The 24,407-nt window shown below is 31.5% G+C and overlaps 1 protein-coding gene and 1 long non-coding RNA gene across 15 annotated transcripts; one reads left to right on the top strand and one right to left on the bottom strand.

The window, feature by feature from the left end:
• Positions 1–577: 577 nt before the first annotated feature.
• Positions 578–10,063, bottom strand: LOC132036071 (uncharacterized). Of its 4 annotated transcripts, none has more exons than XR_009409511.1 (3): positions 9,323–10,063; positions 6,207–7,021; positions 578–1,000 (listed from the first exon to the last, which is right to left on the bottom strand). It is a non-coding gene; the product is annotated as an uncharacterized LOC132036071 (long non-coding RNA). The 4 variants fall into 4 exon arrangements; XR_009409512.1 differs by having other exon boundaries at positions 578–959; XR_009409513.1 differs by having other exon boundaries at positions 6,326–7,021.
• Positions 10,064–10,947: 884 nt separating this feature from the next.
• Positions 10,948–24,220, top strand: LOC132035796 (uncharacterized). 11 transcript variants are annotated; one of them, XM_059425920.1, is made up of 15 exons: positions 10,948–10,990; positions 16,569–16,722; positions 16,843–17,146; positions 17,222–17,312; positions 17,398–17,525; positions 17,641–17,719; positions 17,804–17,930; positions 18,016–18,173; positions 18,280–18,403; positions 18,484–18,797; positions 18,893–18,936; positions 19,054–19,151; positions 19,369–19,407; positions 20,048–20,153; positions 21,199–21,468. In XM_059425920.1, exons 2-10 carry the CDS (start codon positions 16,579–16,581, stop codon positions 18,793–18,795), a joined length of 1,467 nt encoding a protein of 488 aa, XP_059281903.1. In that variant the 5' UTR covers positions 10,948–10,990; positions 16,569–16,578; the 3' UTR covers positions 18,796–18,797; positions 18,893–18,936; positions 19,054–19,151; positions 19,369–19,407; positions 20,048–20,153; positions 21,199–21,468. The 11 variants fall into 11 exon arrangements, with proteins under 11 accessions (XP_059281903.1, XP_059281904.1, XP_059281908.1 ...); XM_059425921.1 differs by lacking the exon at positions 10,948–10,990 and adding an exon at positions 16,097–16,118; XM_059425919.1 differs by lacking the exon at positions 10,948–10,990 and adding an exon at positions 23,797–24,220 and having other exon boundaries at positions 16,158–16,722; positions 21,199–21,371.
• The last annotated feature ends 187 nt before the right edge of the window (positions 24,221–24,407 follow it).

Genomic DNA, 24,407 nt, shown 5'->3' with positions numbered 1-24,407 from the left:
TCCTGTCTTAATTTAAAGTTCATTTCCTTTAGAAAAAAAATAAAATAACGACTCTTCGAGAGATAGTAGACCCTTATTACATTTAAATTTTGTATTGACGTTTGACAAGATACAATTTTAAAAAAAAAAAAGTTTAAAATTTATGATTTAAAATACGTCATAAATATTTGTGTGGCTATAAATTATATTATTATGAAGAAAATAAAAAATTTAAAATTAATAATTGTAAATAGAAAAGTGTAATTTCTTAGACTAACAAAAAGAATATGTTACATAAATTAAAACAAAAAAATAATTAATTAAAAAGATGAATACATATCTTTCAATTATTTATATTACTTTTAACTATATAATAATTGTAGGTCCAAAGTGACGACGAAGGACATTCCTGTGATTATAACCTAACTAGATGGCATTTGCCCGTGCGCCCAACACTTCAGATTATAGTATCTATTTGTATGTAGTTGTGTACAATTGTAAAAATATGCATTGGGTAGTGATAGTATATACTGCCCGTGCGGGCCCAACATTTACGTTTTGCAGCGCTTCAATGTGAAATAGTTATTACAATAATTGCAGGAAATCCAACTGAATGCAGAGACTAAATCTGCATATAAGCTCAATATTACAAATAGTTTCATCACATCATACCAATTTAGAATACAGAAAAATGAACGAAAAAAACAAAGATGATGTACTCAACAACGTTTTCTCCGTAATGAAGCATGTACAAACTACTGGTCTAGCACGTTAAGTTATTCCAACGATTCATCATTGTCTACCACTCAAAGGATACATAAATTGAAAAAAAAAAAAAGTTATCCTGTTATTTAACAACTTTAAATGACAATAACATGACCAATAATTTCTAATGCTTAAGTCTTAACCATCCAAAATATAAGGATCAACTTTGGGATGTTGGTCTCCTCGCAACAGGAAGAAGCAATACTTAGCCGACTCTGAAATGATGAACACGCAAGTACCATAACATAGAGTAAATCTGAAGAAGACAAACAATGAAGGAACTGCACAAATTCATTGTGAACATATTATGTTTCTGAACTCTCGATTGACAAGGTGAACATTATTCTATAAGACTTTCATTGGATTGTAAAGTTTGGAATATATACTGACATGATGTATTGATGTGGAAGTAGGAATATAGCTACTCTACTCATACTTAATCAAATAAAATATAAAACAAAATTCAGGTTATCTCCTCTTGAATTTTGACCAACTCTTTTTTTCCCCCTTCCATAATCTGGTATGATGCATTTTGTCTGATGTGTCTTTTAGAGGCTTTTTCCTGATATGTTCTGATTTTTAGATGCTTGTGTATTACTAATACTTTGGTGTAATAAAAAAATACAGGTAAATTGCACAATTTCATCTCCACACTACAACATAATGCATGTATAGCTACGGAATTTTAGCTATGAATTCAAAAATTGTGGCTAATAGCTAGTAATAGCTACAAAAATTTAAATTCCATGGCATCTACAAATTCGTAAAATTTCTTAGCCACGAAAATTAAATTGACAAAGCTAATTCCTCATTTTTTCTATAATTGCTAACAATCGTGGCAATAATTACCTAAATTCTTCGCAACTTTATTGCTACGATAAAGTTTTGTAGGCTCGATCATAAGTTTTTGCCACGCGATAGAAGTTAGTGTAGCAATAGTAACCTTTTAGCCAATTTGAAACTAAATGTCGTAGCTAAATAAATATTTTTGCTTCAAATTATAAACAAGTGTGGCAATAGTTAAATAATATAGCTACAAAGTTTTTGGTATAATAAAATTTCGTAGCTAATCATTAGTTTTTGCCACAAATTAAAATTAGTTGTAGCAATAGTAGCCTTTTAGCCACAAAAAGTTATTTTAAACAAAATATTGTAGCTAGATAAATATTTTTGCTTCGAGTACTAACATCCGTGGCAATAGTCTACTAATAGCTACAATAGTTTGCCATGAAGAAATTAAATAGCCACAGGGTCACTGTTATGCTAAAATTTCCGTAGCTAATCATTATTTTTTACCACGAGTTATAGTTTACTGTAGCAATAATAATCTTTTAGCCACATTAAAATATTCAAAACAAAATCTAGTGGCTAAATGAATATTTTTTCTTCAAGTTATATTTGAGATAAAAGTGAAAATAGTTTGCTTAATAATTACAATTATTAGTCATGACAAAATGAATAACTATAAATTTAGAGTGTCAACGACAATAAACTTTCATAGTTAAACATAAGTTTTATATATACATGAGGCTATCATTGAAGTACTAGTATTTTAAGCAAAATTTTGTAGCTACAAAAGATAAATAATTTTGCATCGGTTACGAAAATCATGATGAGAATTGGTCTAACAATATTACTTTTATTTTATTTTATTATTTTCATATAAGAGCTTAGAGTAATTTCTTATTTTACCAATTATATAATTAGCTATCATAAATTAAATTATGAATCTAAATAATGATAATTTAATATGATTTGTATAATGAATACTCTTGTATTTCTTGTGACTATTATTAGATAGTTTATAACACTTTTTCAATGTTATTAAGATTTATTTCAAAAAAGTAAATAATTTAACATGGTTACTATATGAGTGTATAAGAAAATTAACTAGTATATCATAATTCATATTAAATAAAATATTGTTTGTAAGTTTCAAATACAATTTGGACAAACTTGTAATTATATTTAATTAAATATGAATATTTGGTTATAAAATAGACTTAAACAACTATGTGCATGTATTTATCTACATTAATTGTTAATTATATTAATTTTAAATTAGTATAAAAGTTATTCATGCTATGATCTAATGTTGTTTTAATAATTACCATCAATTTAACTAAACAACATAAATTAAGAATTCAACAAAATTAAAATAAGGGAGTGTATAACAAAATCAACAATAGAGACGATGAAAAAAGCTATAAAGGAATTCATATTTTAGAATAATACGGTTGATATCTAAATAATAGTAAAACTAATAATATTATAAGTCTTATCAATTAAGTATTAGTTGTAAGCTCCACTTTGAAAAACAATAAACTATATCTAACTCTTAACAATAATCCTTTACCAATTACACTATAATGGTCATGAACTATCTTATTAATTATCATAAATTAAATTATACCGTGAATCTAACAAATGAAAATTTAATATGATTTTTGTATTGAATAATCTTTTATTTATTGTGACAATTATTTGATAGTTTATACTAACACTTTTTCAATATTTTAAGATTTATTTTTAAAAAATAAATAATTTAATATGGTTAATATATGATTGTATAAGAAAACTAACTAGTATGTCATAATTCATATTAAGTAAAATATTGTTTGTAATTTTCAAATACAATTTATATAACTTGTAGTTATATTTAATTAAATATGAATATCTGACTATAAAATAGACTTAAACGACTATGTGCATGTGCTTATCTATGTAGATTGGTAATTATATTCATTTTAAATTAGTATAAGAGTATTCATGATTGATCTAATACTATCTTAATAATTATCGAAATTTAACTAAACACTATAAATTAAGAATTTAATAAAATTAAAATAGGGGAATATATAACAAAATCAACAATTTCATAGAAGACGAAAAAAGCTATTAAGGAATTAAAAATTTAGAATAATATTTATGTCATACGTATAGTTGACTTTTTCTATTTACTTAGAGGAAAGTCTATAATATTTATCATTATTTTCACTAGGTAATTTTCTTTGTTATATACGTTAGTTTTATTATAGAATTTGTATATAAAGAAGTAAAAGAAAGCTAAAAAATATACATATAATAATATGTAAAGAAAATACAAATGAATAATTTAATATGGTTGATATCTAAGTCCATAGGAAAAATAATTATAATATAATTCTTATTAAATAAGTATTAGATGTAAGTTCCAATAAATTTTTACAAAGATAATATAATTATATCTAATTAATAACAACTATAGTCTTTTACCAATTACATTGTGATGGTCGTGTACTATCTTATTAATTTCATAAATTAAATTATATACTGAATCTAACAAATGATTTTTTGTTTTTATTTTATAACACTTTTTTGATATTATTATGATTTACTTTTAAAAAAGTAAATAATTTAATATGATTAATCTATGAGGATTTAAGAAAACTAACTAGTATATCATAATTTATATGAAACAATTGTTTTAAACTTCAAATACAATTGAGATAAACTTGTAAATATATTTAATTAAATTTGAATATCGGACTAAAAAATAATTATAAAGGAATACATTTTTTGGAATAATATTATTCCAAATAAAAAGTTGACTTTTTTCATGTATTTAAAGTAAATCAAACATTAATTATTATTACTCTGCATTAGGTAATTTTCTATGTTATATACTTCTGTTACTTTATAGGAGTGGTAGAAACGCAAATTAAAGGCCAATTGGCCGAACAGAAAACTCAAACCTAAATCCCTCCATAGCTGCATACCCTTTCCAAACTTTCCCATACCCTTCTTCAACAATTGGCTTCTCTTTTCAATTGATAAAAGCAAAATCAATCGAAGCCCTAGATTGCCCAACGGCCGCTAGCTCGTGAGAATTTATGGGTTTAAGTCTCGAAAAGCGAACAATAAAAAAGATAAAAAATGGAGCAAGAGAGAATCCATCGCTTTTATATTTTAAGATTTTGGATCTCAACTTACACCTATTTGGCTTGAGTTTTTGTGTTCGGACTAATTCTAGCAATTTTATTAATATCGTGCCTTATTTTTTATTAGTAGTGAGTGGAATTTTAAAGATTTTAATAATGCTGGCAGGAGCTATAGTTTGTCGATTGCAACAACAAAGCGATGTTACGGGGAGAAGATCTTTTTAAGAAGTTTAAAAAGTCTACAGGTTTGTTTACTTTTTTTGTTGCTTTGCATTTTTTCTTTGTTAAATTGATTATTAGTAATAGATTTATCTAAGACTTGTTTTGCTCTTGAATTCTATGCACACACATATAATTAATTGTTTATGTTTCTTAGTGCTAAAATAATTTATCATTATTAACAGGCAGATTTGTGGAATGAGAGCATATGAGTGACAAACTAAGACAGATGTTGATCAAGCTAAGGTGCGGTTGAAGACCATGGAAAGAGAGAAAGGGGAAGACTATACAGCTTTGGACTCAAACAAGATTGTGTCATACAAAAATTGTGTATTATTACTATATTGAAATTGAAAAATACAACTATCAGTACCTTTTTTTTTTTTTTTTAGATCAAGTACAATTATCTGTAACTTGAAACGTGTTTTGGAGTCAAAAAAATGAATTTGTTTATAGAATTCTTGTTACCAACAATGCTTGTGGAAAACTTAATTTGTAATAATGGAATTGTTGAACATGCAGCTAAATATGTATAATTGCCCTATAAAATTATTTCACTTTCCATAGCAAATGAAGAAACATTTTAGCTATAATTTTATATATTTCATGGCTAAAGATATAGATTCTGAGCTACAATATAAAAATGTTTGTGGCAAATACTTCAAATCATAGCTATGAATTTCTTGATTCGTAACTAAATATGAGTACTATTACCACGAGATTAGACTATAAAAATAGCCACAAATTTTGAGTTTACGTGGCAAATAAATTAAATATTTTGCTACAATACAATACCTTGTGACTACATTATGAAGATTGCTACAACTTTTGTTTGTCGTGGTAAAAGAATAAAATCACTTGCTATAAGTAAATTTTTTGTGACAGAAGCTATTTACCATTACAGCCACAACACAAAAAAATTCGGTAGCAATAAGTAATAGTCCTTAGCCACGGACCATGTAAAGTTTGTAGCTAACTTTTAGCTACGCTACATTTTGCTACGGAACAAAAAATCATGGCTAAAGTGTTTAGCCACGATTTTTTTTATAATTAGCTACAATGTACTTCATAGCTATAGATACACAATGTTGTAGTGCCAATTAAAAGCTTAAACATTTAAACATTGCTCTCTTTTTTTTTCTTTGCAATAAGTCAGTAATTGACTTCAAAAATTATGCAGTTATTATCTTGTACAGGGAGTTATATTACTTTTCGTACCTTTAAATTATCCAAAATTTAATCAACTTAGTCATTATTATCTTCTCCGTTTATAGCTTTAAGCTTTGTAGTAACAGAATTCCTCAAGCAGAGAAAATTCATTACCATTACCAGATGAGCAATAGTGACTAAAGTTTTCAAGAAACAGCTCCAATAACTTCTGCTTGTCAGTCCTTATACTTGTTCTTTTATCTAAACAGCACTGATGATGTGACGTATACTACCTGTAAGCCATTCTAGAAATGGCTCCTGGAGAAGTCAATGGAGTAGAAACCTCTCCATCCAATTTAAACTGCATTCAAGCTTAGTTAAAGCATCTCCATAAGGTCCTATTAGCCCCAAGTTACCAGTAGCATTGAGTAAAGCTCTTCTCTGCAAGCACCAAAAGCATGCTAAAGCAAATTACTCCAAATGAACAACCAATTTTCTTGAAAGGCATCTTCATGAAAAACTCTTGATTTTTCCACAAAGGATTGTTACATATACTTTATCTATATAGTTTCTAATGTATTACCAATAGAAGAATGTAATTTGGTCAAAGACATGGAACATAGTTAATCTCATGGTGCATTGTTATGTCTATCATAGAAAGCACTTTATTATCATATTCTCTGAGGCCTATGAGATTCCACCAGCAAAAATGGTAAACAATTTAAACACTCTTCTAAAGCTATACAGTAAAAGAATTACACATAAAGAACTCGAAAGATTAATCAATAGTATTAAGATGTCAAGTCAGATACTTCCCTATTGTTGTAGGTCTACAGTATTGAAGGCAAAGATCTTTTGCTCCCCCCCTGTAAAAGCGTGGATCTTAATTTGCATGTTAATAACGAAAGAAGGTAACCAATGCACATCCATTAACAACTTAAAACATCTCTAATATTTCTCATTCGATAAGCTTCAAGTTTCTTATTCAACTCATGATTTCGTAATAATGCAGCTTCATATGCAAATCTATGTTTGATCAAATTTACTTTGATAAGAAACATCTATTACTTGTAGTTCTTTGAAGATTTAAAAAAAAAAAAAAAAAAAAAACAGAATGCAGTTAATTACTTATAAAGCTAGTCGGCATATGAGCATCAGGTAACCAAGATGTCGCGAAGTACTTAAATAGCTCAGAGATTCTGGAGAAGAAAATAACAGTATCCTCACAAACTTATAAAAGGTTGTCATTTTTGCTTCGCTCGAGACATTCGATAATTGTGAAAAGCAAACATTGACATAATCAAGTAAGCAAATTATTACAGCTATTGCATAAACATGTTGTAATAGCATTATAAACAATGCTTTCCAAAAGCACTAACAATATGATTATTTTGTTGTATATGTAAAATCATACACCTAGTATCGGTTTCCCCAAATGCTACATGTAAGACACTATTTGGAACCCTTTGATGCGCATGCCAACCATCTTCTTTTACTAAAAAGTGTTTTTGTTCCATCCCCATTTTGGATGCCATTCCAAACTAAACATAGAGTCTATGCCAAAAAAAGCGGCACTTTAATTTCGATTTGAACAAAATTATTATTAGCACCTGAATCCAAATCTACAAATTTTGCTATCAAAGGTCTACAAACTTAGTAATAAATTTCAATAGGATGTGCAATTGCTAGAAGTGACACAAATTGCTTATTTCGGATTCATAAAAGGGGTAAATCAGAATCCAAATCTCAAACACGTAATCTTCGAGTCTAACAATCATAGAATCCCAAATGAAAACTCAAAAGCAAATTCAGACACATGAAATAGGCAGAGGTTTGCTCCTTTTTTTAAGGAAAAGCTACTACTTTTTACAACCTCATGACTTAGAAATGCATAAGTATCAAACACAAAACCCTGAACATAAGAAAAACTCATAAATTCAAGAACCCCTCGACTCAAATATATATATATTTTTCTCACTGATCAATCCTCTTTAGAGCAGAAATGGGAGTACGTACATAAGAGGGAAAAGCTTAAAGACTTACCGATTAAGATAGAACAATTGGTATCAGCAGCAGGGTAAAGCTGGTGGCTTTAGCAAGAATTGCACCGCTTTAACTTTTTAATCATTCAGAAGATTAACTGAACCAATAGACTTGTTTTGCTTCTAAAGAAAGATGGCCATTTTCCTGAACCAAATAATCAAAAAATAAGAATTATTGCCTTTATTAACATATTATACATAACCCAAATATTACTTTACAAAACAATCAGCTGCTTCTTCCGACATAGAACTATAAATTAAGCGCTTTCTAACATAAACTGATACAAAACTAATCAAAACCACAAAGAACCTTTAATTTTGTTGCTTCTAAAACAACCCCATCAAGAATAATTTTAGCAAAAACTATAAAAAGTACTAAGCAGAAAGAACGGTATTGATAACGCGTGAATCTTGAACTATTGGTGGTAGAGGATGTTTATGTCGTCCTTACAAGGGAATACGAAACACACGCGTAGACTTTTAGGTTGGTAATTGCAAGCCACATATGATGTGAAGTGCAATGACCAAATTGTGACAACTTAAAGGTAACTCTTTTTAGGTATGAAACTTGTGTCACCAATTACAAACATCTAATGGCAGCATGGAACTACTTGCAGAATGTTGCAAATGAGCTAAACCTAAGCATATTTATTTTTACATATGCAGCTCGACTAATTCCACGGGATAACATTTTGGATCCAAAAGAAAATAAGAAACTTTTCTTAACTTGTTCACTACCAAGGGGAATCTACAGTATTAGTAACTTTATGATCAAGAACTACAGTGAAATTTGAAAATAGGATTTCAACAGTAACCAAAAACAAAATATATTTGTACTACCTGTTGTCTCCAATGAGAAAGTGAAGCTCAAAGCAAAGATGTAAAGACAGAAGGATCCATGGGCTCATTAGTCAATTCCACTATCACCCCACGATGGTCATCCTGTTTTGCAGCTAATATTCTATCCATTTGTTCCATTCATTTTTCCTTTGCCATTGCTGGAGTTGCAGAGCAACAATTCCGTACCTAATCCTAGTCAATCTGCCTTCAAATATTCACACAAAAAAAAAAAAATTTGGTTAGACTTGTTCAAAGCTCTAAAATCACAAATGGGTCATATAGCCTCTTTGTCATCATGTACTTGCTCAAAAGTTTGATTAATTTTATTCGACATTTCAATAAAAGCTTGCTAAGTGCTAATTATCCACCAGGTGAGAGTTTTTTTTTCCTCCAGCCCCCAATGGCTACTTCACTCGCTAGAGCTTTCTCTTTACTCTCTCTGCTTCGTTCAACAATTAATAAGCCTTCCTTATCACCATTTTCATCTCCAACATCTTCTTTCTTCACCATGAAGCCGAATCTGTTATGTATTATCCAGTTACTCCCATTGTTGGAAACCTGCTATTCTATCAAAAAACTTAAATGAAATAAACATGTTTCCAGAGCCATAGCTTCCTCCACTGGTTTGTCCTCCTCGGATACTAACTCCAGGACCTCCTCATCCCCTTCAATTTTCCAATACAAACAACTGCTGTGGTGTTTACAAATCCAACGAAAAAACAAAGATGAAGGGGAAATATATTTCTTTTTCTCCTTTTTTTTTAGTACCAACTGCAGCAATTATGGAATATAAAATTAAAAGTACCAATTTTTATAGACTACAATATCAACTTCCAAACACAACTTAGAAATTTCTGCAGACTACAATATCAACTCCCAAATACAACTTAGGCTTCAAAATTTGAGGAAGATTTTATGAGGAAGATTGATTTGGAGATTTAAATGAAAGATTAAAAACTTCATCAATCCATAGAAGATTCAAACACGGAGAGAACAAAACATGAGAGAAACATGGAAATGAATAGAGCAAAGTTGAAATACCTAGAAATTTCACAACACTACTCTGATTAAGCTGAGAAAATATGATGAGAAAATTGATTTACTATGAGAGAAAGGATACGGCACTTGGCTGAAAGCTGGATTGAAATAAGAAAAAAAGAAGCTTCTAGGTTTGATTAAAATGTCATAATTGCCCTTAGACGGATGACGATCCCAACTTTTCACTCATGTTTTTCTACTATTAATAAGTGAAGGCTTGGGTACAACGAAGGGCATATACGTAAATATGAATTTTTTTATGGCTAATTCTAACCGAATTAGCCAAACATGTGTCCCACTTCTACACACTTCTTGGAATGATCTTCTTGGAATGATCCATGTTTATCTTTTTGGAGTACTAATACAAGCATATGCAGGCCCACCTAAAAGTTGGCTTCTTTGTAAATTGGTCTCATTTTTAGTTCTCTCTCTTTTTCTAAAGATTTTCTCTTGCTCATCTCTGCAGTTCTTTCTCTCTCTGGTGGGTTCTTTTTCTTCATTTTTCCTTTATGTTTAGTTTATTCTTTTCAATAGTTTACTTTCTTTTTGTTTTAGTTTTTATTTTGTATTCTCTGTTTTTCATTTTCCTTCTGGATTTTTCTGGTGACTTTTTAGTTTCATGAGACAAAGATCAATTCCTCATTTTATTAAGTTTCTGGGAATTATTTTATAGTTGTTGGTGTGGATTTTGCTGCTTAATTGTTATGATTTGGACTTTGGTGAAACTAAAGATATAAAATGAATAGTAAGAAAGAAGGTTAATATGGTCAGAGGGTAAGTTTCTTGGTTACTAAGACATGTATAAGCTTGAGGGTAGAGTTGAAATCTTGTTGTAGAAAGAAATTGAGTAATGTTATGACTGGGGTTATGGAGTGTATTTCGCGAATTTGTATTTTATTTAATCGATTACATTATATAAAATCACCTACTTTTTTCATCAATTTAATTGGTATATAATGGTCCTACAATTTTGATTGCGCAGAGTTTGCAAACTGAAGTTGCTTCAGGGGCATAGAGGAACACTGTTGCGACTTAAAGGTAATTTTGCCTTTGGTTTCACATTATTATTAAATTATAAATGATTTTCCATGTCTGTGTGTTTCAACTCGAGCTCTTTCATATTGAATAATACGTGCTAATTTCCTGGAAATGTAGTTGGATTATTGAGTGGAGAAGATTTTTGAAAAACTTCCATCTGTTTATGCATGCTGATTTTGGCTGAGTCTCCTATTTGATTGATATGGGTTGGCTTCTTAATTTGATGTTTTCCTCTGAAAAATGGCTTGTTTTTGCTTCTCTATGCTGGTGGTGTTTCCTTCTCTGTGCTGATGGTGTGTTCGCTGGTTATTTCTATATGTAGTATAGAAATAAATATTTAAACTTACAAATTAGACTTTAATAAATAACTTTATAAAGTAGTTGAAAATTTGATATCTAACAATGAAAGAAAGGTGGAAATTCAACACTAGAATTGGATTGCTTAAAAGTCTTTCGGGGACTTAAATATGTAAAATGTACAGATTCTCGTGAAACCAACTATTTTCAAAGAATCTATAGGATTGTAAAGAGCAGCTTCTGAGTACCAAAATTTGATCAGTTTATTTAACAAGATGTGAGGAGATTAAGAGTCTATTTGATTTAGATTTATTAGAGTAATTATTTAGTAACTTCCATGTCAAAAGCCATCTCAAGGGAGAGATACCATTAATGTGAGTATAATTTTTTGGGAGAGATACCACCAATCGATTTTTGTTGCTTGTTTATCTTCATATTTTATTACTATTTTTAGTTTTTAATTGTATGGGTGTGTGTGCTGTAAGAATATATTAAATTTTAACTATGACAAAAAAAAAAAAAAAAAAGGTTCTAACTGAGTACTTCGAAATCAGATGTCTGACAGAAAAAGAAAGACGAACGACGTCCAAATGGAGAAAAATCTTAGACGTCGTATTGCCTATAAAGAAATGCCGCCTGACCAAAAGGCAGCACTTCTAGAATGGCGTCGGGTAGAATATCTTTGCGAGAAGGCATACTCTTTCAGAAAATTCTTCTCCTAACTATTCTACTGAGAAAAACATGATTTCAAGAGAACCTGCTCTGGGACAACCTGCTCTGTTCATTCGAGAGACACCTTCTTCTTCTCGAAATGGTTGGTTAAATCAAACTTCATTTTTACTTCGCCGCTCTATTTACGTTAGATCTTACAAAATTAAAATGTTTCAGGCCGCAAATCAACACAAGTGGGTTGTTGGAATATCAACCCACTACCTTCCTATCCTGTTATTTTAAAAAAGGTCCCAAATTGTAGATTCTGCAAAGCCAAAAGATTTCAATATGAAACCCCAAGCTTTTGCTGTAGTAATGGTTCAGTAAGATTAGTTTCACACCAACTACCTCCTGAATTAAAAAGTTTCTACTATGGCAACTCCGATGAATCCAATCATTTCCATACTTATATTAGAACATACAATAATATGTTTGCATTCACTTCACTTGGAGTAAAATACGATAAGGAATTGGCACAAAGAACTCAAGGAATCTACACATTTAAAGTTCAAGGACAAATGTACCATTTTCTTAATAGCCTTACTACTACAGATAACAATGCAAGAAATTTACAACTTTATTTTTATGATAATGAGAATGATATAGTTAATAGAATGGCCTTTTCAGAAAACCTCAATAGATCTGTTATTGCGAAATTAGTCGATATTCTAAAAATTAATCCATACTCCGTTTTTCTAAAATCTCTAACACATATTCCGGACTTATCCAACTTCTACATCGCACTTAAATGTGATTCTGCTTTGGACCAACGAACATACAACTTACCCAGTGTTTCAGAAGTTGCAGCTATATGGACTGATGAAGAATTGGATAGTCCTGCTTCTACACCACATATTCGTGTTTACACACATAGCAACACTAACCAACTGGTTCACTATTACTATGGTTGTTACGACGCATTACAGTATCCTTTGTTGTTTCCCTATGGTGAAAACGGTTGGCATTGTGGTATCCAAAGAGTTATACAAAAAGCAAACTTCCCTAGAAATTGTTCTTCTTGCAAACATCAAAACATTCCAAGTGTATCCAACATGTCTTCAATTGATGGATTTCTTGATATTGAAGAATAAATTTTGCAGAAAGAAAGACAAAAAAAGAACACTGTATCTTGTCGTGAATATTATTGTTACAAACTTCAAATTAGAGATGATGAAGAAAATGATACTTTACATTCTGGGAGAGTATTCCAACAATTTTCTGTAGATCAATACATAAAAGTGGAAACACAAAGATTAGACTTCTTGTTGTTCAATCAAGATTTATTCCAAATTGAAGTATTAGCGGGACTTATTGATCTTTTAAGACTAGGAGAAAGAGAGGCTTCAAACATTGGCAGAAAAACATTCCTTCCTGCTAGCTTTACTGGTGGTCCTAGAGATAGCGACGTCGATACATGGATGCCATTGCATTAGTACAACACTTTGGAAAACCCGATATCTTTCTAACCATGACATGTAATCCTTCATGGCCAGAAATAGAAGATTTCTTACTACCAACTGATGAAATACAAAATAGACCCGATTTAATAAGCCGAGTATTTAAAGCAAAACTAGAAGAACTAAAATCTGGTATAGTTAAAAAAAAGTATATTCGGAATTGTTGCTGCTTTTATGTACTCTATAGAATTTCAAAAAAGAGGTCTTCCTCATGCACATTTCCTTATTATACTTGAAGATGAGTATAAATTATTGACACCTTAGGCTTATGATAGAATTATTTCTGCCGAACTACCAGATCCTGATACAAATCAATATTTACATTCTTTGGTTATTAAGCATATGATGCATGGACCTTGTGGAACTTTAAATCCTACAAATTCGTGCATGAAGAAAAAGGGATATTGTAAATTTAAATACCCCAAAAGTTATGCCAATGGAACATCTAAAGGTCAGAATTCATATCCAATATATAGGAGACAAGACACTGGAAAATTTGTAAAAGTTAGAGCCCAATATCTTGACAATTCATGGGTAGTTCCTTACAATCCATATCTGCTAAGCAAGTTTAATTGTCACATAAATGTTGAAGTTTGTGCAGATATTAAAGTTGTTAAATATCTCTATAAATACATTTGTAAAGGGCATGATAAAATTGCTTTCAATCTACAAAGTAATGACACTAATAATACAGACATAGATGAAATAAAGGAATATAGATCAGGCAGATGGGTATCGCCCCCAGAAGCTATGTGGCGTTTGTTTGCGTTTCATATCAATGAGATGAATCCCAATGTATACCAACTTCAGCTACATCTTAAAAATCAACAATTTGTCTCCTTTAAAACGACTACAAATCTGAATTCAATAGTTAAAAATCCTACAAATCGAAGAACAATGTTGACAGAATTTTTTTCAATGAACGAAAAAAATAAACACGCCATAGAACTTAACTTATTGTACAAAGAATTCCCAGAACATTTTGTCTGGTCAATGACTGATAAAATGTGGTCACGTCGAAGACAAGGTTATGCTATTGGACGTATTATTAGTTGTCATCCAACAGAAGGAGAAAGATACTACCTTCGACTATTATTGATGAACATACGAGGACCAAAATCGTACGAAGATCTCAAGACTGTAAACGGAAAATCCTATAACACATTTAGAGAATGTGCAGAAAAAAAAAAAGGATTGTTAGCTTCTGATAATAACTTAATTGAATGTATGTTAGAAGCTGCAAATTACCAAATGCCTTATAGTCTACGACGTTTATTTGCCACATTATTAGTATATTGTAGTCCTGCTAATCCAAAAGGATTATGGGAAAGATTTGAAAGCTCCATGTCTGAAGACTTTACAACTATGCCAAACATACAAACAAAGAACATTCGTTATTTAGTTCTAAGCCACATAAATGATATATTGCATTCAATGGGACGAAATATCAATGAATTTAAACTCACGTCAGAAAATATTACATCTTTTACATCTTCTAGAATAATGCAAGAGGCTAGAGACACCCATTTAGAAAGAAACATAATTGTAACTGAAGAAGATTTATTATTATATAAAAAACTAAATAAAGAACAAGAACAAGCATATATCACCATACTTAATAGAATATTCTCAAATGAACCAGGAGCATTCTTTATTGATGGGCCTGGAGGAACGGGAAAAACATTCTTATACCACGCTTTATTAGCTACTGTACGATCAAAGGGATTTATAGCTTTAGCCACAAACAACTTTCGGTGTTGCGGCTTCGGTGCTCGGAGCCCCCGGAGGACGAACTGCTCACTCGTGTTTTAAACTTCCTATTGATGTAGGTGAAAATTACTGTTGCAATATAAGTAAACAGAGTTCACTTGCATTTTTAATTCAAGATGCAAAACTGATAGTATGGGATGAAGTATCAATGGCTAGGAAAAAACTTGTTGAGACTTTTGATTCACTCTTGAGAGATCTTATGGGTATAAATACACTATTTGGTGGAAAAGTCGTAGTTTTTGGAGGCGATTTTAGACAGACTTTACCTGTTGTGAAAAGCGGGGCAAAAAAGGATTTCATACGTGAATGTTTATTGTATTCAAATATCTGGGATCATCTTCAAAAATTTCGTTTGACACAAAATATGCGTGCATACAAAGATCCTGCATTTTGTGAGTATTTACTAAGAATTGGACATGGAAGAGAAGAAGTTAATGAACATGATAAAATCGAGGTTCCAAAATCATTTCTTATTCCTTTTACGAATGAGAAAGAATCATTAGATATTTTATTCAAAACTGTTTATCCCAATCTAGAGATGCTCATGTCTGATACATCCTCCGTAACATCACGTGTTATCTTAACGACCAAAAATGATTTCGTAAACGAAATTAATCATATGTTCATAGATAAGTTTCCTACAACTGCTGTGACATTCATTGGAATTGATGAAACTGTAGAGCCAAAAGATCAAAGCCAATTTGAAGATTTCCTCCATTCTTTGAATCCTACTGGTTTGCCTCCTTATAAGTTAGTTGTAAAGCAAAATTGTCCAGTTATACTACTACGCAATTTAAATCCTTCTGAAGGTTTATGCAATGGTACACGCTTAATTTGTTCTGATTTCAAAACTCATATTATTAGTGCTAAAATTGCAAGTGGTGACTTTAAAGGTAAACATGTTTTTATTCCTCGAATACCATTGTTATGTTCACAAGACGAAAAATTGCCTATTCAATTTAAGAGAACACAATTTCCTATTCGACTATGTTTTGCTATGACTATAAATAAAGCTCAAGGTCAGACACTAGATTCCGTAGGAATTTATTTACGTGAACCTGTCTTTTCACACGGTCAACTTTATGTTGCTTTATCAAGAGCAAAAAGTTCAGACTGTGTAAAAATATTAATCCGACCCGCAACAGTAGACGATCCCGATGATCATTCTACCTACAATATAGTATATAATGAAATTATCCATAAAGCATTCTCTTAGGACTTTCAAAAAGCTACTAACTATTGATATAACATATGTAAGTTATTACTTGCATTTACATTTTTCATCAACCTTACTTCCTTTATCATACTATTCCATTGTTTACCCCACTTTAATTATTTTTCAGGGGATATAAAATGACACAGCGACTTGGTATATATGCAATCACTCCTGAAATACCAGACTGGACCTGTAAAGTGCAAGTTGTGGATATATGCAAACCAGGAGAAAGTTCTCACCGAAAGATAAAATATTTGAACATGATCTTTCAAGATGAACAGGTACTTCCTTTTTCTAGCAAAATCAATTATTTATGTCTGTGTATGTATAATATTTTCAAATCTATTGCTTACAATGCCTGTGTATATCTGTTTCGTTATTTCCTTATGAATCATTCACAGGAAGACCAAATAAAAGCTATTGTTTACGGTGATGATATCTCCTCTTATCAAGATATATTCAAGCTGTTCCACACCTATTTGATAACGGGTGCGCGCATACAAGTACCAAATTTGAGATATGAAAGACCTTTGCATACATTTGAGTGGATTATTGACAAAAAAACCATAGTTGATCCAATTGAAAAAGATAGTCCAGATGAGGATGAATTGCCACCACCCACAAAGCTGAATCTTACATCATTTGAAGACATCAACAACCAAGCCGCCCAATCTACCAAAGAGCAGCTTAAGGACGTAGAATTTAGTATGATTATATTACTTCTTTTCAGTTTAACTTTTGACACATTCATTTATTAAATACAAATTGTTTTGCCAATAGATATACTCGCAATTGTTGTCCGCTGCTTCCCGCCAAGGTTTGTTCCAAAAGTCCAGAGAAGATTGCAAGAAGTCATTCTCATCAACACTGAGTAAGTGCTTTCGTAAATTTTTCAAAATCCTTATTGTTTTACAATTAAAAATATACGACATATTTACCTTTTTTAATGTAACCAGCAAACAAGCTTTCACCTTCACACTATGGGAAGAAACTATTATTGAGGACGAAGGCAGGAAACTCCTTGACCAATTCCAAAAACGTCCTATTATCTTTGCCAGGCGTATTGGGGTATCCAAGTACAATGGTAAGCTAAATTAGGAACGTAAGTTTGTATTTCATAAATAAAAAAATATTATTGCAATTAATATAGATATATTACTTTGCACTTTGTTAAATAAAATATGATGTAATTAATGTAGGTACATCGTTGACAACAAGATTTAACACCACAGTACAAATTGATCCCCCTTATTCTCAATGCCTACAATTGCACACATGGTACCGCATTACTCCAATCTATATTGTGCTTGATTCTTCCTAATTATTATTATCCTAAAGTTTTTTAATTTTTTCCTTGAATAGGGTCATAGAAAACAGAGAAATGCTTGCTTCTTTCAGTCTGAGGAGCACATCTGAATCTGGATCTCTTATCAGCGTTTCAGTAGATGAACAAATAGTCCCAATTGCAAATGTTCAATCACAACAGGACGTTAGTATAATTTCTATTTACATAATTCATAATTTCTGCATGTACTTATCCTTATAATAAATAGTCTTATTTCCTTTTAATGCAGGGGCATTCCTTCTCCATTGAGGCAAAAGTATCACTTCCAAATAAACTCAAAAGTTGTTATGTTTTACTATGTCCCAAATGCAAACAAGAAGTGAGAAGTTTAATAAAAAGAAAGTTTCTGTGTATGACTTGTAAGCAACAAAATATGTTAATTCCCAGGTACTTTTATCTCTAAGTTTACACATACGTTCAAACATAATATTTACCACAATCCTTCTATTCCTATTAAAAAAAAATATTATCTTTTGCACATATACACTTGCAGGTGCAGATTTGATGTAAATCTCCATGATGCCTCCGGATCAATAATTGGGATAATTATGGACAAAGAAGCAGAAAAATTATTATCCCTTACCACAGATGAGATTTACGATCTTGCTTCAAATGAGGTGAACATTCTAAATGAATAATTTACACAGTCTCACTTTTCAATTGATCAAACAAAAAGCTAAAATATATTTGTCTCCAGGATGAGTTGCTACCAATGCAGAATATTCAAAGCAAGCTAAATCAGAACTTTTACATAATTCAAGTGAAAAAATCATTCTCCCACAGTTCTCAAGCAACATCTGGAAAATTGTACATTTTGTCTTGCACTGAAAAAGGAAAAATGGTGCATTCTCTCCCTGAATCACCAAAAACTGACATTGAAGAAGGCAACAAAAGGAAAAAGAAACATTTAGTTTCCTTTGATGAAGAAACAGAAGTACCAACCGAGCGACGTCACTCGCTCAAGCTGAAACAAAAACTGGAGCCAACAACTCCAGTAAAAAAGAAATAAAGGTCACCACAAAATTCTCTTTCTTATTCTTTGTATGAATACATTTATATTATATCTTTATACCCTCTTTCATTCTTTTTGATAAACACATTTGCAGGATAACGTTTTTTTGCAATCACTTTTGCGTTTTGCGGAACAAAGGTAATTTATATCAAAACTTATTTACCCTATTCCATTACTTAAATGTTCCACAATTTTCTTTTTACAAAATTTTAACATCAACCACAACTAAAATTTATTCATTCTTAAATTAAATAGTTCTTTTGTAGGGAAAATCAATTCTCTTTTGAAGCTTGCTTTTGACTTTTTGTCTTCCAACTAGATGTTCGACCAACATACACATCCATCAAACAAAGGTAATAAAAAATACATTTATTCAATTAATCTTAATTTATTTTGCCCAATTTACTGCTTTCTTATTTTTGCATTTCTATTTCTTTGACTCTATTTATTTATTTTCATATATTACTATCTTTCCACCTTCAACTGAAGCAATGACTGTGTTCAAGAAAGGAGCTTCAAACAACTGTGTTGTCTGAGATCGAAGAGGGGCGATGTTCCCTATTTCTTTAGGGATTTAGTCTGTCAATTCGTCCTCTATGAAATTCCAATGTAAGTCTCCACTTTGAACAAATGATTTTCTCTTTCTTTTACCCGTGTTATGCATTTGTTTTGCCTGCTCCTGCTTCACGACTTAAAGTTGTGATTTTGTAGCTTTTATAGTTCAGAAGCTACAAAAGCCAAATTTTTGTGTTTTAGAATCTTGAAGGATTAATATTAGCTTCTCAACCTTTGTTTGCCCATAAATCATACATCATGACCAAAGGTTTTGAGATCTTTTGTTGTACTTGTACGAATGCTTGGCTATCTGGATGGGGAAAACAGATTTTTCTTTAATTTTGTATTCACTTATAGCTTTGTTCTTTCCTTCCTGTGCTATCTTTTTAATTGTGCTGAATAAATCTATTTAATTTGTTTTGGGTTTCAAAGTTTTGTCCCTGTAGATACTCCTATGATCAATTGTTTCAGTTATTTCTTGTTTTGTAGAATGAATTTTTGTATGATAAAGTGATGTACTGAGCAAGTTTGTTCTTGCTCTTAAGGAAGTTAGTTGTGAATTTGCTTCTTGCTTTGGTATTGTGAGTTTTTTTCTATGGAGCTATTCTTATATCTTATCAGGTGCTTCAAATTCTTGAATCACTACATTATGTTGGTTTCACTTTTCACTTTACGCCTCCACTGTAATCAGCAGGGTTGGTCTCATAAGCGTAATTGAAGGAGAATCTTACCATAGCTTATAGATGAGAGAAGAAAAAGAGCAGGTGAAGGATCTCGAGTTCTCATTTGTGCCCATAGAGGTAGGCTCTCCTGTGTCAGCTAATATATTATGTAGTTAAATAACAGTGTGTTATCGTTCTGCTTCTACTTCTATTTGGAGTGGAGGGTTGGGGATAACAGCATATTCATGTATGTTATTTCATATGGCATATTTCTTATATGGACTTTGAATCGGCTTAAAATAGAGAATTATTTAAGTGACTTAAATAATTTAAAGCTAGAATCTATTTAAATTTGTAGTAATATTACACCTTAATTAAGTTTACTGAAAGTGATAAGCCAAGTCTACCATATGAGGTGAGTGCTTCCCCCACCAATCTTAGATGCAATATAAAGAATTGTGAAGTTGGCGTGTGTATGTGTGAGAGAGAGAGAGCGAGAAATCAAAATGCACATCTTTTATCATTAATTAGGTGGTTGGTATAATGATATGTTTCTTTTCTGCTTCTTCCTTATATTACACACAAAAAAATTATGGACTTAGCTCTTTTGTTGCTTTTAGCCATTGTCTAACTACTAAAGTTGTTATGATATAGAGGCTACTAATTAAGCCGAGACTTAGCTTAAGCATTTGTTTTCCCACTTGTGTGTTTGAGGCTTACTACATAAGCTTTACCACTGCCTTCCTTTGTTGAGATTTTGGTGTAGTAAACCGAATGTTACTTCATTAAATAGATGGACTTTTATGACTTTAATACATTGAAAAGGTCAGAAATATCCAAAGGGAACCTTAAAGCTTGTGTTATACATTAGAAGCATTGAGTTTGCTAGACCAAGTTCCTGGTTATTCAACTTCTAAGAAGTGTTTGACAAAAACTAGATCAAAGAATTACGCATAAGCTAATTCTCAATATAGCTTATTGTTTCATTGATTGCTGCTCAATGCATGGGTAACAGAGAAGACTCAAAAGTTGTGCCAACTTGCACCCATGGGTTCCTTCTACCAACTTATAGTTCCAAGAGCTATTTATTTTATAGAAGCTGAAATTTTATTAATATATTCTAATGATGTAAGATGTTACTTAATGGTGAGTATTAACCTTATAGTGTTTTAAAACTTTACAGCATCTTATAATAAACTACATCCACTTGATGTTGTGTGGAGATCGTGACAGTTTCCTACCAAAGATTGAGATTTTCTTTGTGGAGGCTTTGTTGATCAGTGAACTATACACATTGAGAGAGTTCAGGACTTCAAAATCTCCATTCAAAGCTTAAATTAATTCTCATACTAGAATGTAAGCACATCTAACTTAAGTAGATGAATTGAGGACGAGAAAGGCTCAATTAATGTGGTGTAATAGTCTATTTACTACAGTAGTTGTTTTAAGTGTTTTCTTTCACCGTTCGGCCATAAATACCAAAAACTTTTTCACTTTTTTTTGGAATTTTTGAAGTTAGAGTTGGAGCTGGAGTTGTGTTTGGCCATAGTTTTTGAAATTATAGTTTTTGGTGAAATGTAGTGTAAAAAAGTGAAAAAAGTTGAAATTTTTTGAAAAACAAGTTTTTCTTGTTTTTAATATTCCGGAGTACAACTCCGGAAAAAAGTGAATAATTTTTATGGCCAAACGCTAAAAGTAAAAAAAGTGAAAAAAATTACCGCAAAAAAGTGAATAATTTTTATGGCCAAACGCCCACTTAATTTTTATGGCCTGTATACTGCTGCGCTTAAGGTAGACGTTAGGTTGAAATGGCTGTCACTTTCTTTTTTCCTTCCAACATTCTATGACGTACTGTATTGTTTGTAAAAATATTTACCGGAAAAGCAAGTTTTTTATGGCTTGTATACTGCTATACTTAAGGTAGACATTTGTTTATCTGCTTGTGTCTCATTTCAAATTTTTAATGCATAATTGCTATCGATTCCTTATGCTGAAGTAACAAAAGAGAAATTTTGTCAAATCGCTAGGATTTTAAGATTGTAAGAACTGAAGATGTTAGAAATAACCACTGCATATCGCATGAAGTTGACACATTTTGAATAGAACTTTTATCAGTAATGAGCAAATTTCCAGGTGTGCTCATTCAGGTGTATGAAGAGAAAGGATAATGACCGAGGACAACAACCTTCTTGGTAAGTTTGACCTTAAAGCACTTTATAACTATATATATTCGTGCCAATCATTTACTCTAGCATCAAACTTGACCTGGTTCAGTTCATGGTGGTCAGACTGACCAAGTTTTGGTCTCATATATGTGATTTTTGCAATTTTCTAGAACAAAATTTATGCTTGAACTGCAGATGTAGCAACACTGCGAAAACAATTTTTCAGAGAGATAATGTTCACTGTTTATCTGGGAGAACAGTCTCGAAAGAAAATTTGCCCGAATCATCAAGAAGTGTTTTGGTCAATATTTTGGCGATGAGGGTACATATCAGTAGATTCTTTTAGTAGCTCATATGTATCGGATTTCATTTACCTGCGGTTGGAAACTAATGAACGGCTCTATCTAAAAAGATTTTGGATTTCTTTATAATGATCAAATTATATTCGCCCTTATTTTCCGACAAGCTTCCTTTCCTCAGTGTACTTGACCCTCTAATCCATAACCACCTTATGCAAGAAGAGTAATTTGAGAAAAGATGACAACAGAACAGAGGGAGAAAACAGAGAACAGTGTATTATAGTGAATTGCTGGCTAGAGTTGATACACTTGTGGAAATTAAAGGGAATACGAGGTATATTACACTGCTGACAGGGAATCAATACTACTGCTACCACTTAAGTATAGGAGTAGAGCTATTCTTCACTTCCTCTTATAGGAAATGTAATATGTAAAGTGAAGCAGCATCAAGAGGACACTTAAGAAATTACCAGAATTCGTTTTACGTTAGCGTTTCTATTTGAGTAGAGCCATTCTGCTGGTCGCATTCAGTGGAGCATTTCCCATTTTGGACAAGCTAATGACTTATAACATTTGATGTCAACTTTGAGAAAAGTAGTTCTGTTGCTATTTATGAACATTTCTCTTTTAGGATTTCAGAGGTTGGATCCATAAGGTGCATTCTATTGCGTTGTCATTGGCGATACTTATTTTTAGATAGATTGCTTTTCAAAGTGACTGACCCCTAAAGTGGTGATATATGTTTTGTTTAATGCATTAATGATGCCATCAGCTTGCTAAACTATAATTTTCAAGATCGAGTTGAAAATGTTCTAAAATATATAGAGGATGGAGATATTCACAGATGGAGTTTGCTTGATATTAGGGAATTGAATTGCATCACTAATCCTCATATGTATGAACAGGTTCGCAGTTATTTCCTGACCTTTGCTTTGTTCTGTGTGTATATGTGTGGGGAGGGGGGGGGGGGGAGGGGCTTAGTTTTAGTGCTTTAGGATAAGCCTATCAATTGGGTTGGGTCGGCCCGGGACCGGCCCACCTAACCCTTCATATCGCTGGTTCATGGAAGATCGTACATTACCGATGTGTTGTTCTACGTTATATTATACGAAGCTATCAGAATTACTTGGTTTTATTAAAAAAAAAAAAAAAAAAAGATGCTACTTAGAATTAAAGCACTATATGAAAAACTTAACATCTCTTTTTGTGTTAAGATATTCTGTTTATGGTCATTGCATATTCTTTTACACACTACTATGCCCTTGAAATTTTTTACATCAATAGTTATTACTTATTAATTTGTTTTTCTTTTAACAGATTAGCGCTCTTAAGCAGAAGATTGGAATTGGGCGAGAAGTTTAGTGAGTCCTCTTTTCTGTAAGATTTCTTTAGTCTGTTATTTATAATTGCACATCCTGCTTTCCACTCCTATTACTATGTGCAAAAAATTTAACAGAAGTAGTAATGGTAGAACATCTAGGGAATACTTAATGATCTCAGTGTGAATTAACTTTCAAATTCTGAAATATCTTATGCTTTCTCTTCTCTTTTCCAGTTAACACCCAAATGCAATTTCTACAGCCAACTACAGCTGCTTGAATCCAGATTGTAGTCCCTTACACGAAGATCATCAACAATTTCACAGTTTTTCTCTTTCTAACAAACTTGGCAATGTAATAGTATAACTTTGTTCCGCACAATATGAAGCATATTATCTTTATATAAAGCATATTTAACTTGATAGTACTGGTTTCTTTTTGTTGGTTAAACTCCTATTAAATAAATAAGGAAGTACCTTTCGAAAGTCGAACCATTTTTATATAACAACATTCGTCCGTGCTTTGCACGGGCTCGGGCCATCTGGTCTATATTAGTAGAAAAATGAGGCTCTTTTGTCTTCCTAAAAATCTGTACGTGTATGTTGATGA

The sequence above is a fragment of the Lycium ferocissimum genome, chromosome 11 (assembly GCF_029784015.1).
Source record: "Lycium ferocissimum isolate CSIRO_LF1 chromosome 11, AGI_CSIRO_Lferr_CH_V1, whole genome shotgun sequence".
Taxonomy (NCBI): Eukaryota; Viridiplantae; Streptophyta; class Magnoliopsida; order Solanales; family Solanaceae; genus Lycium; species Lycium ferocissimum.
The sequence above is the reverse complement of the archived record's forward strand: the minus strand, read 5'-3'. Positions and strand labels throughout refer to the sequence as shown.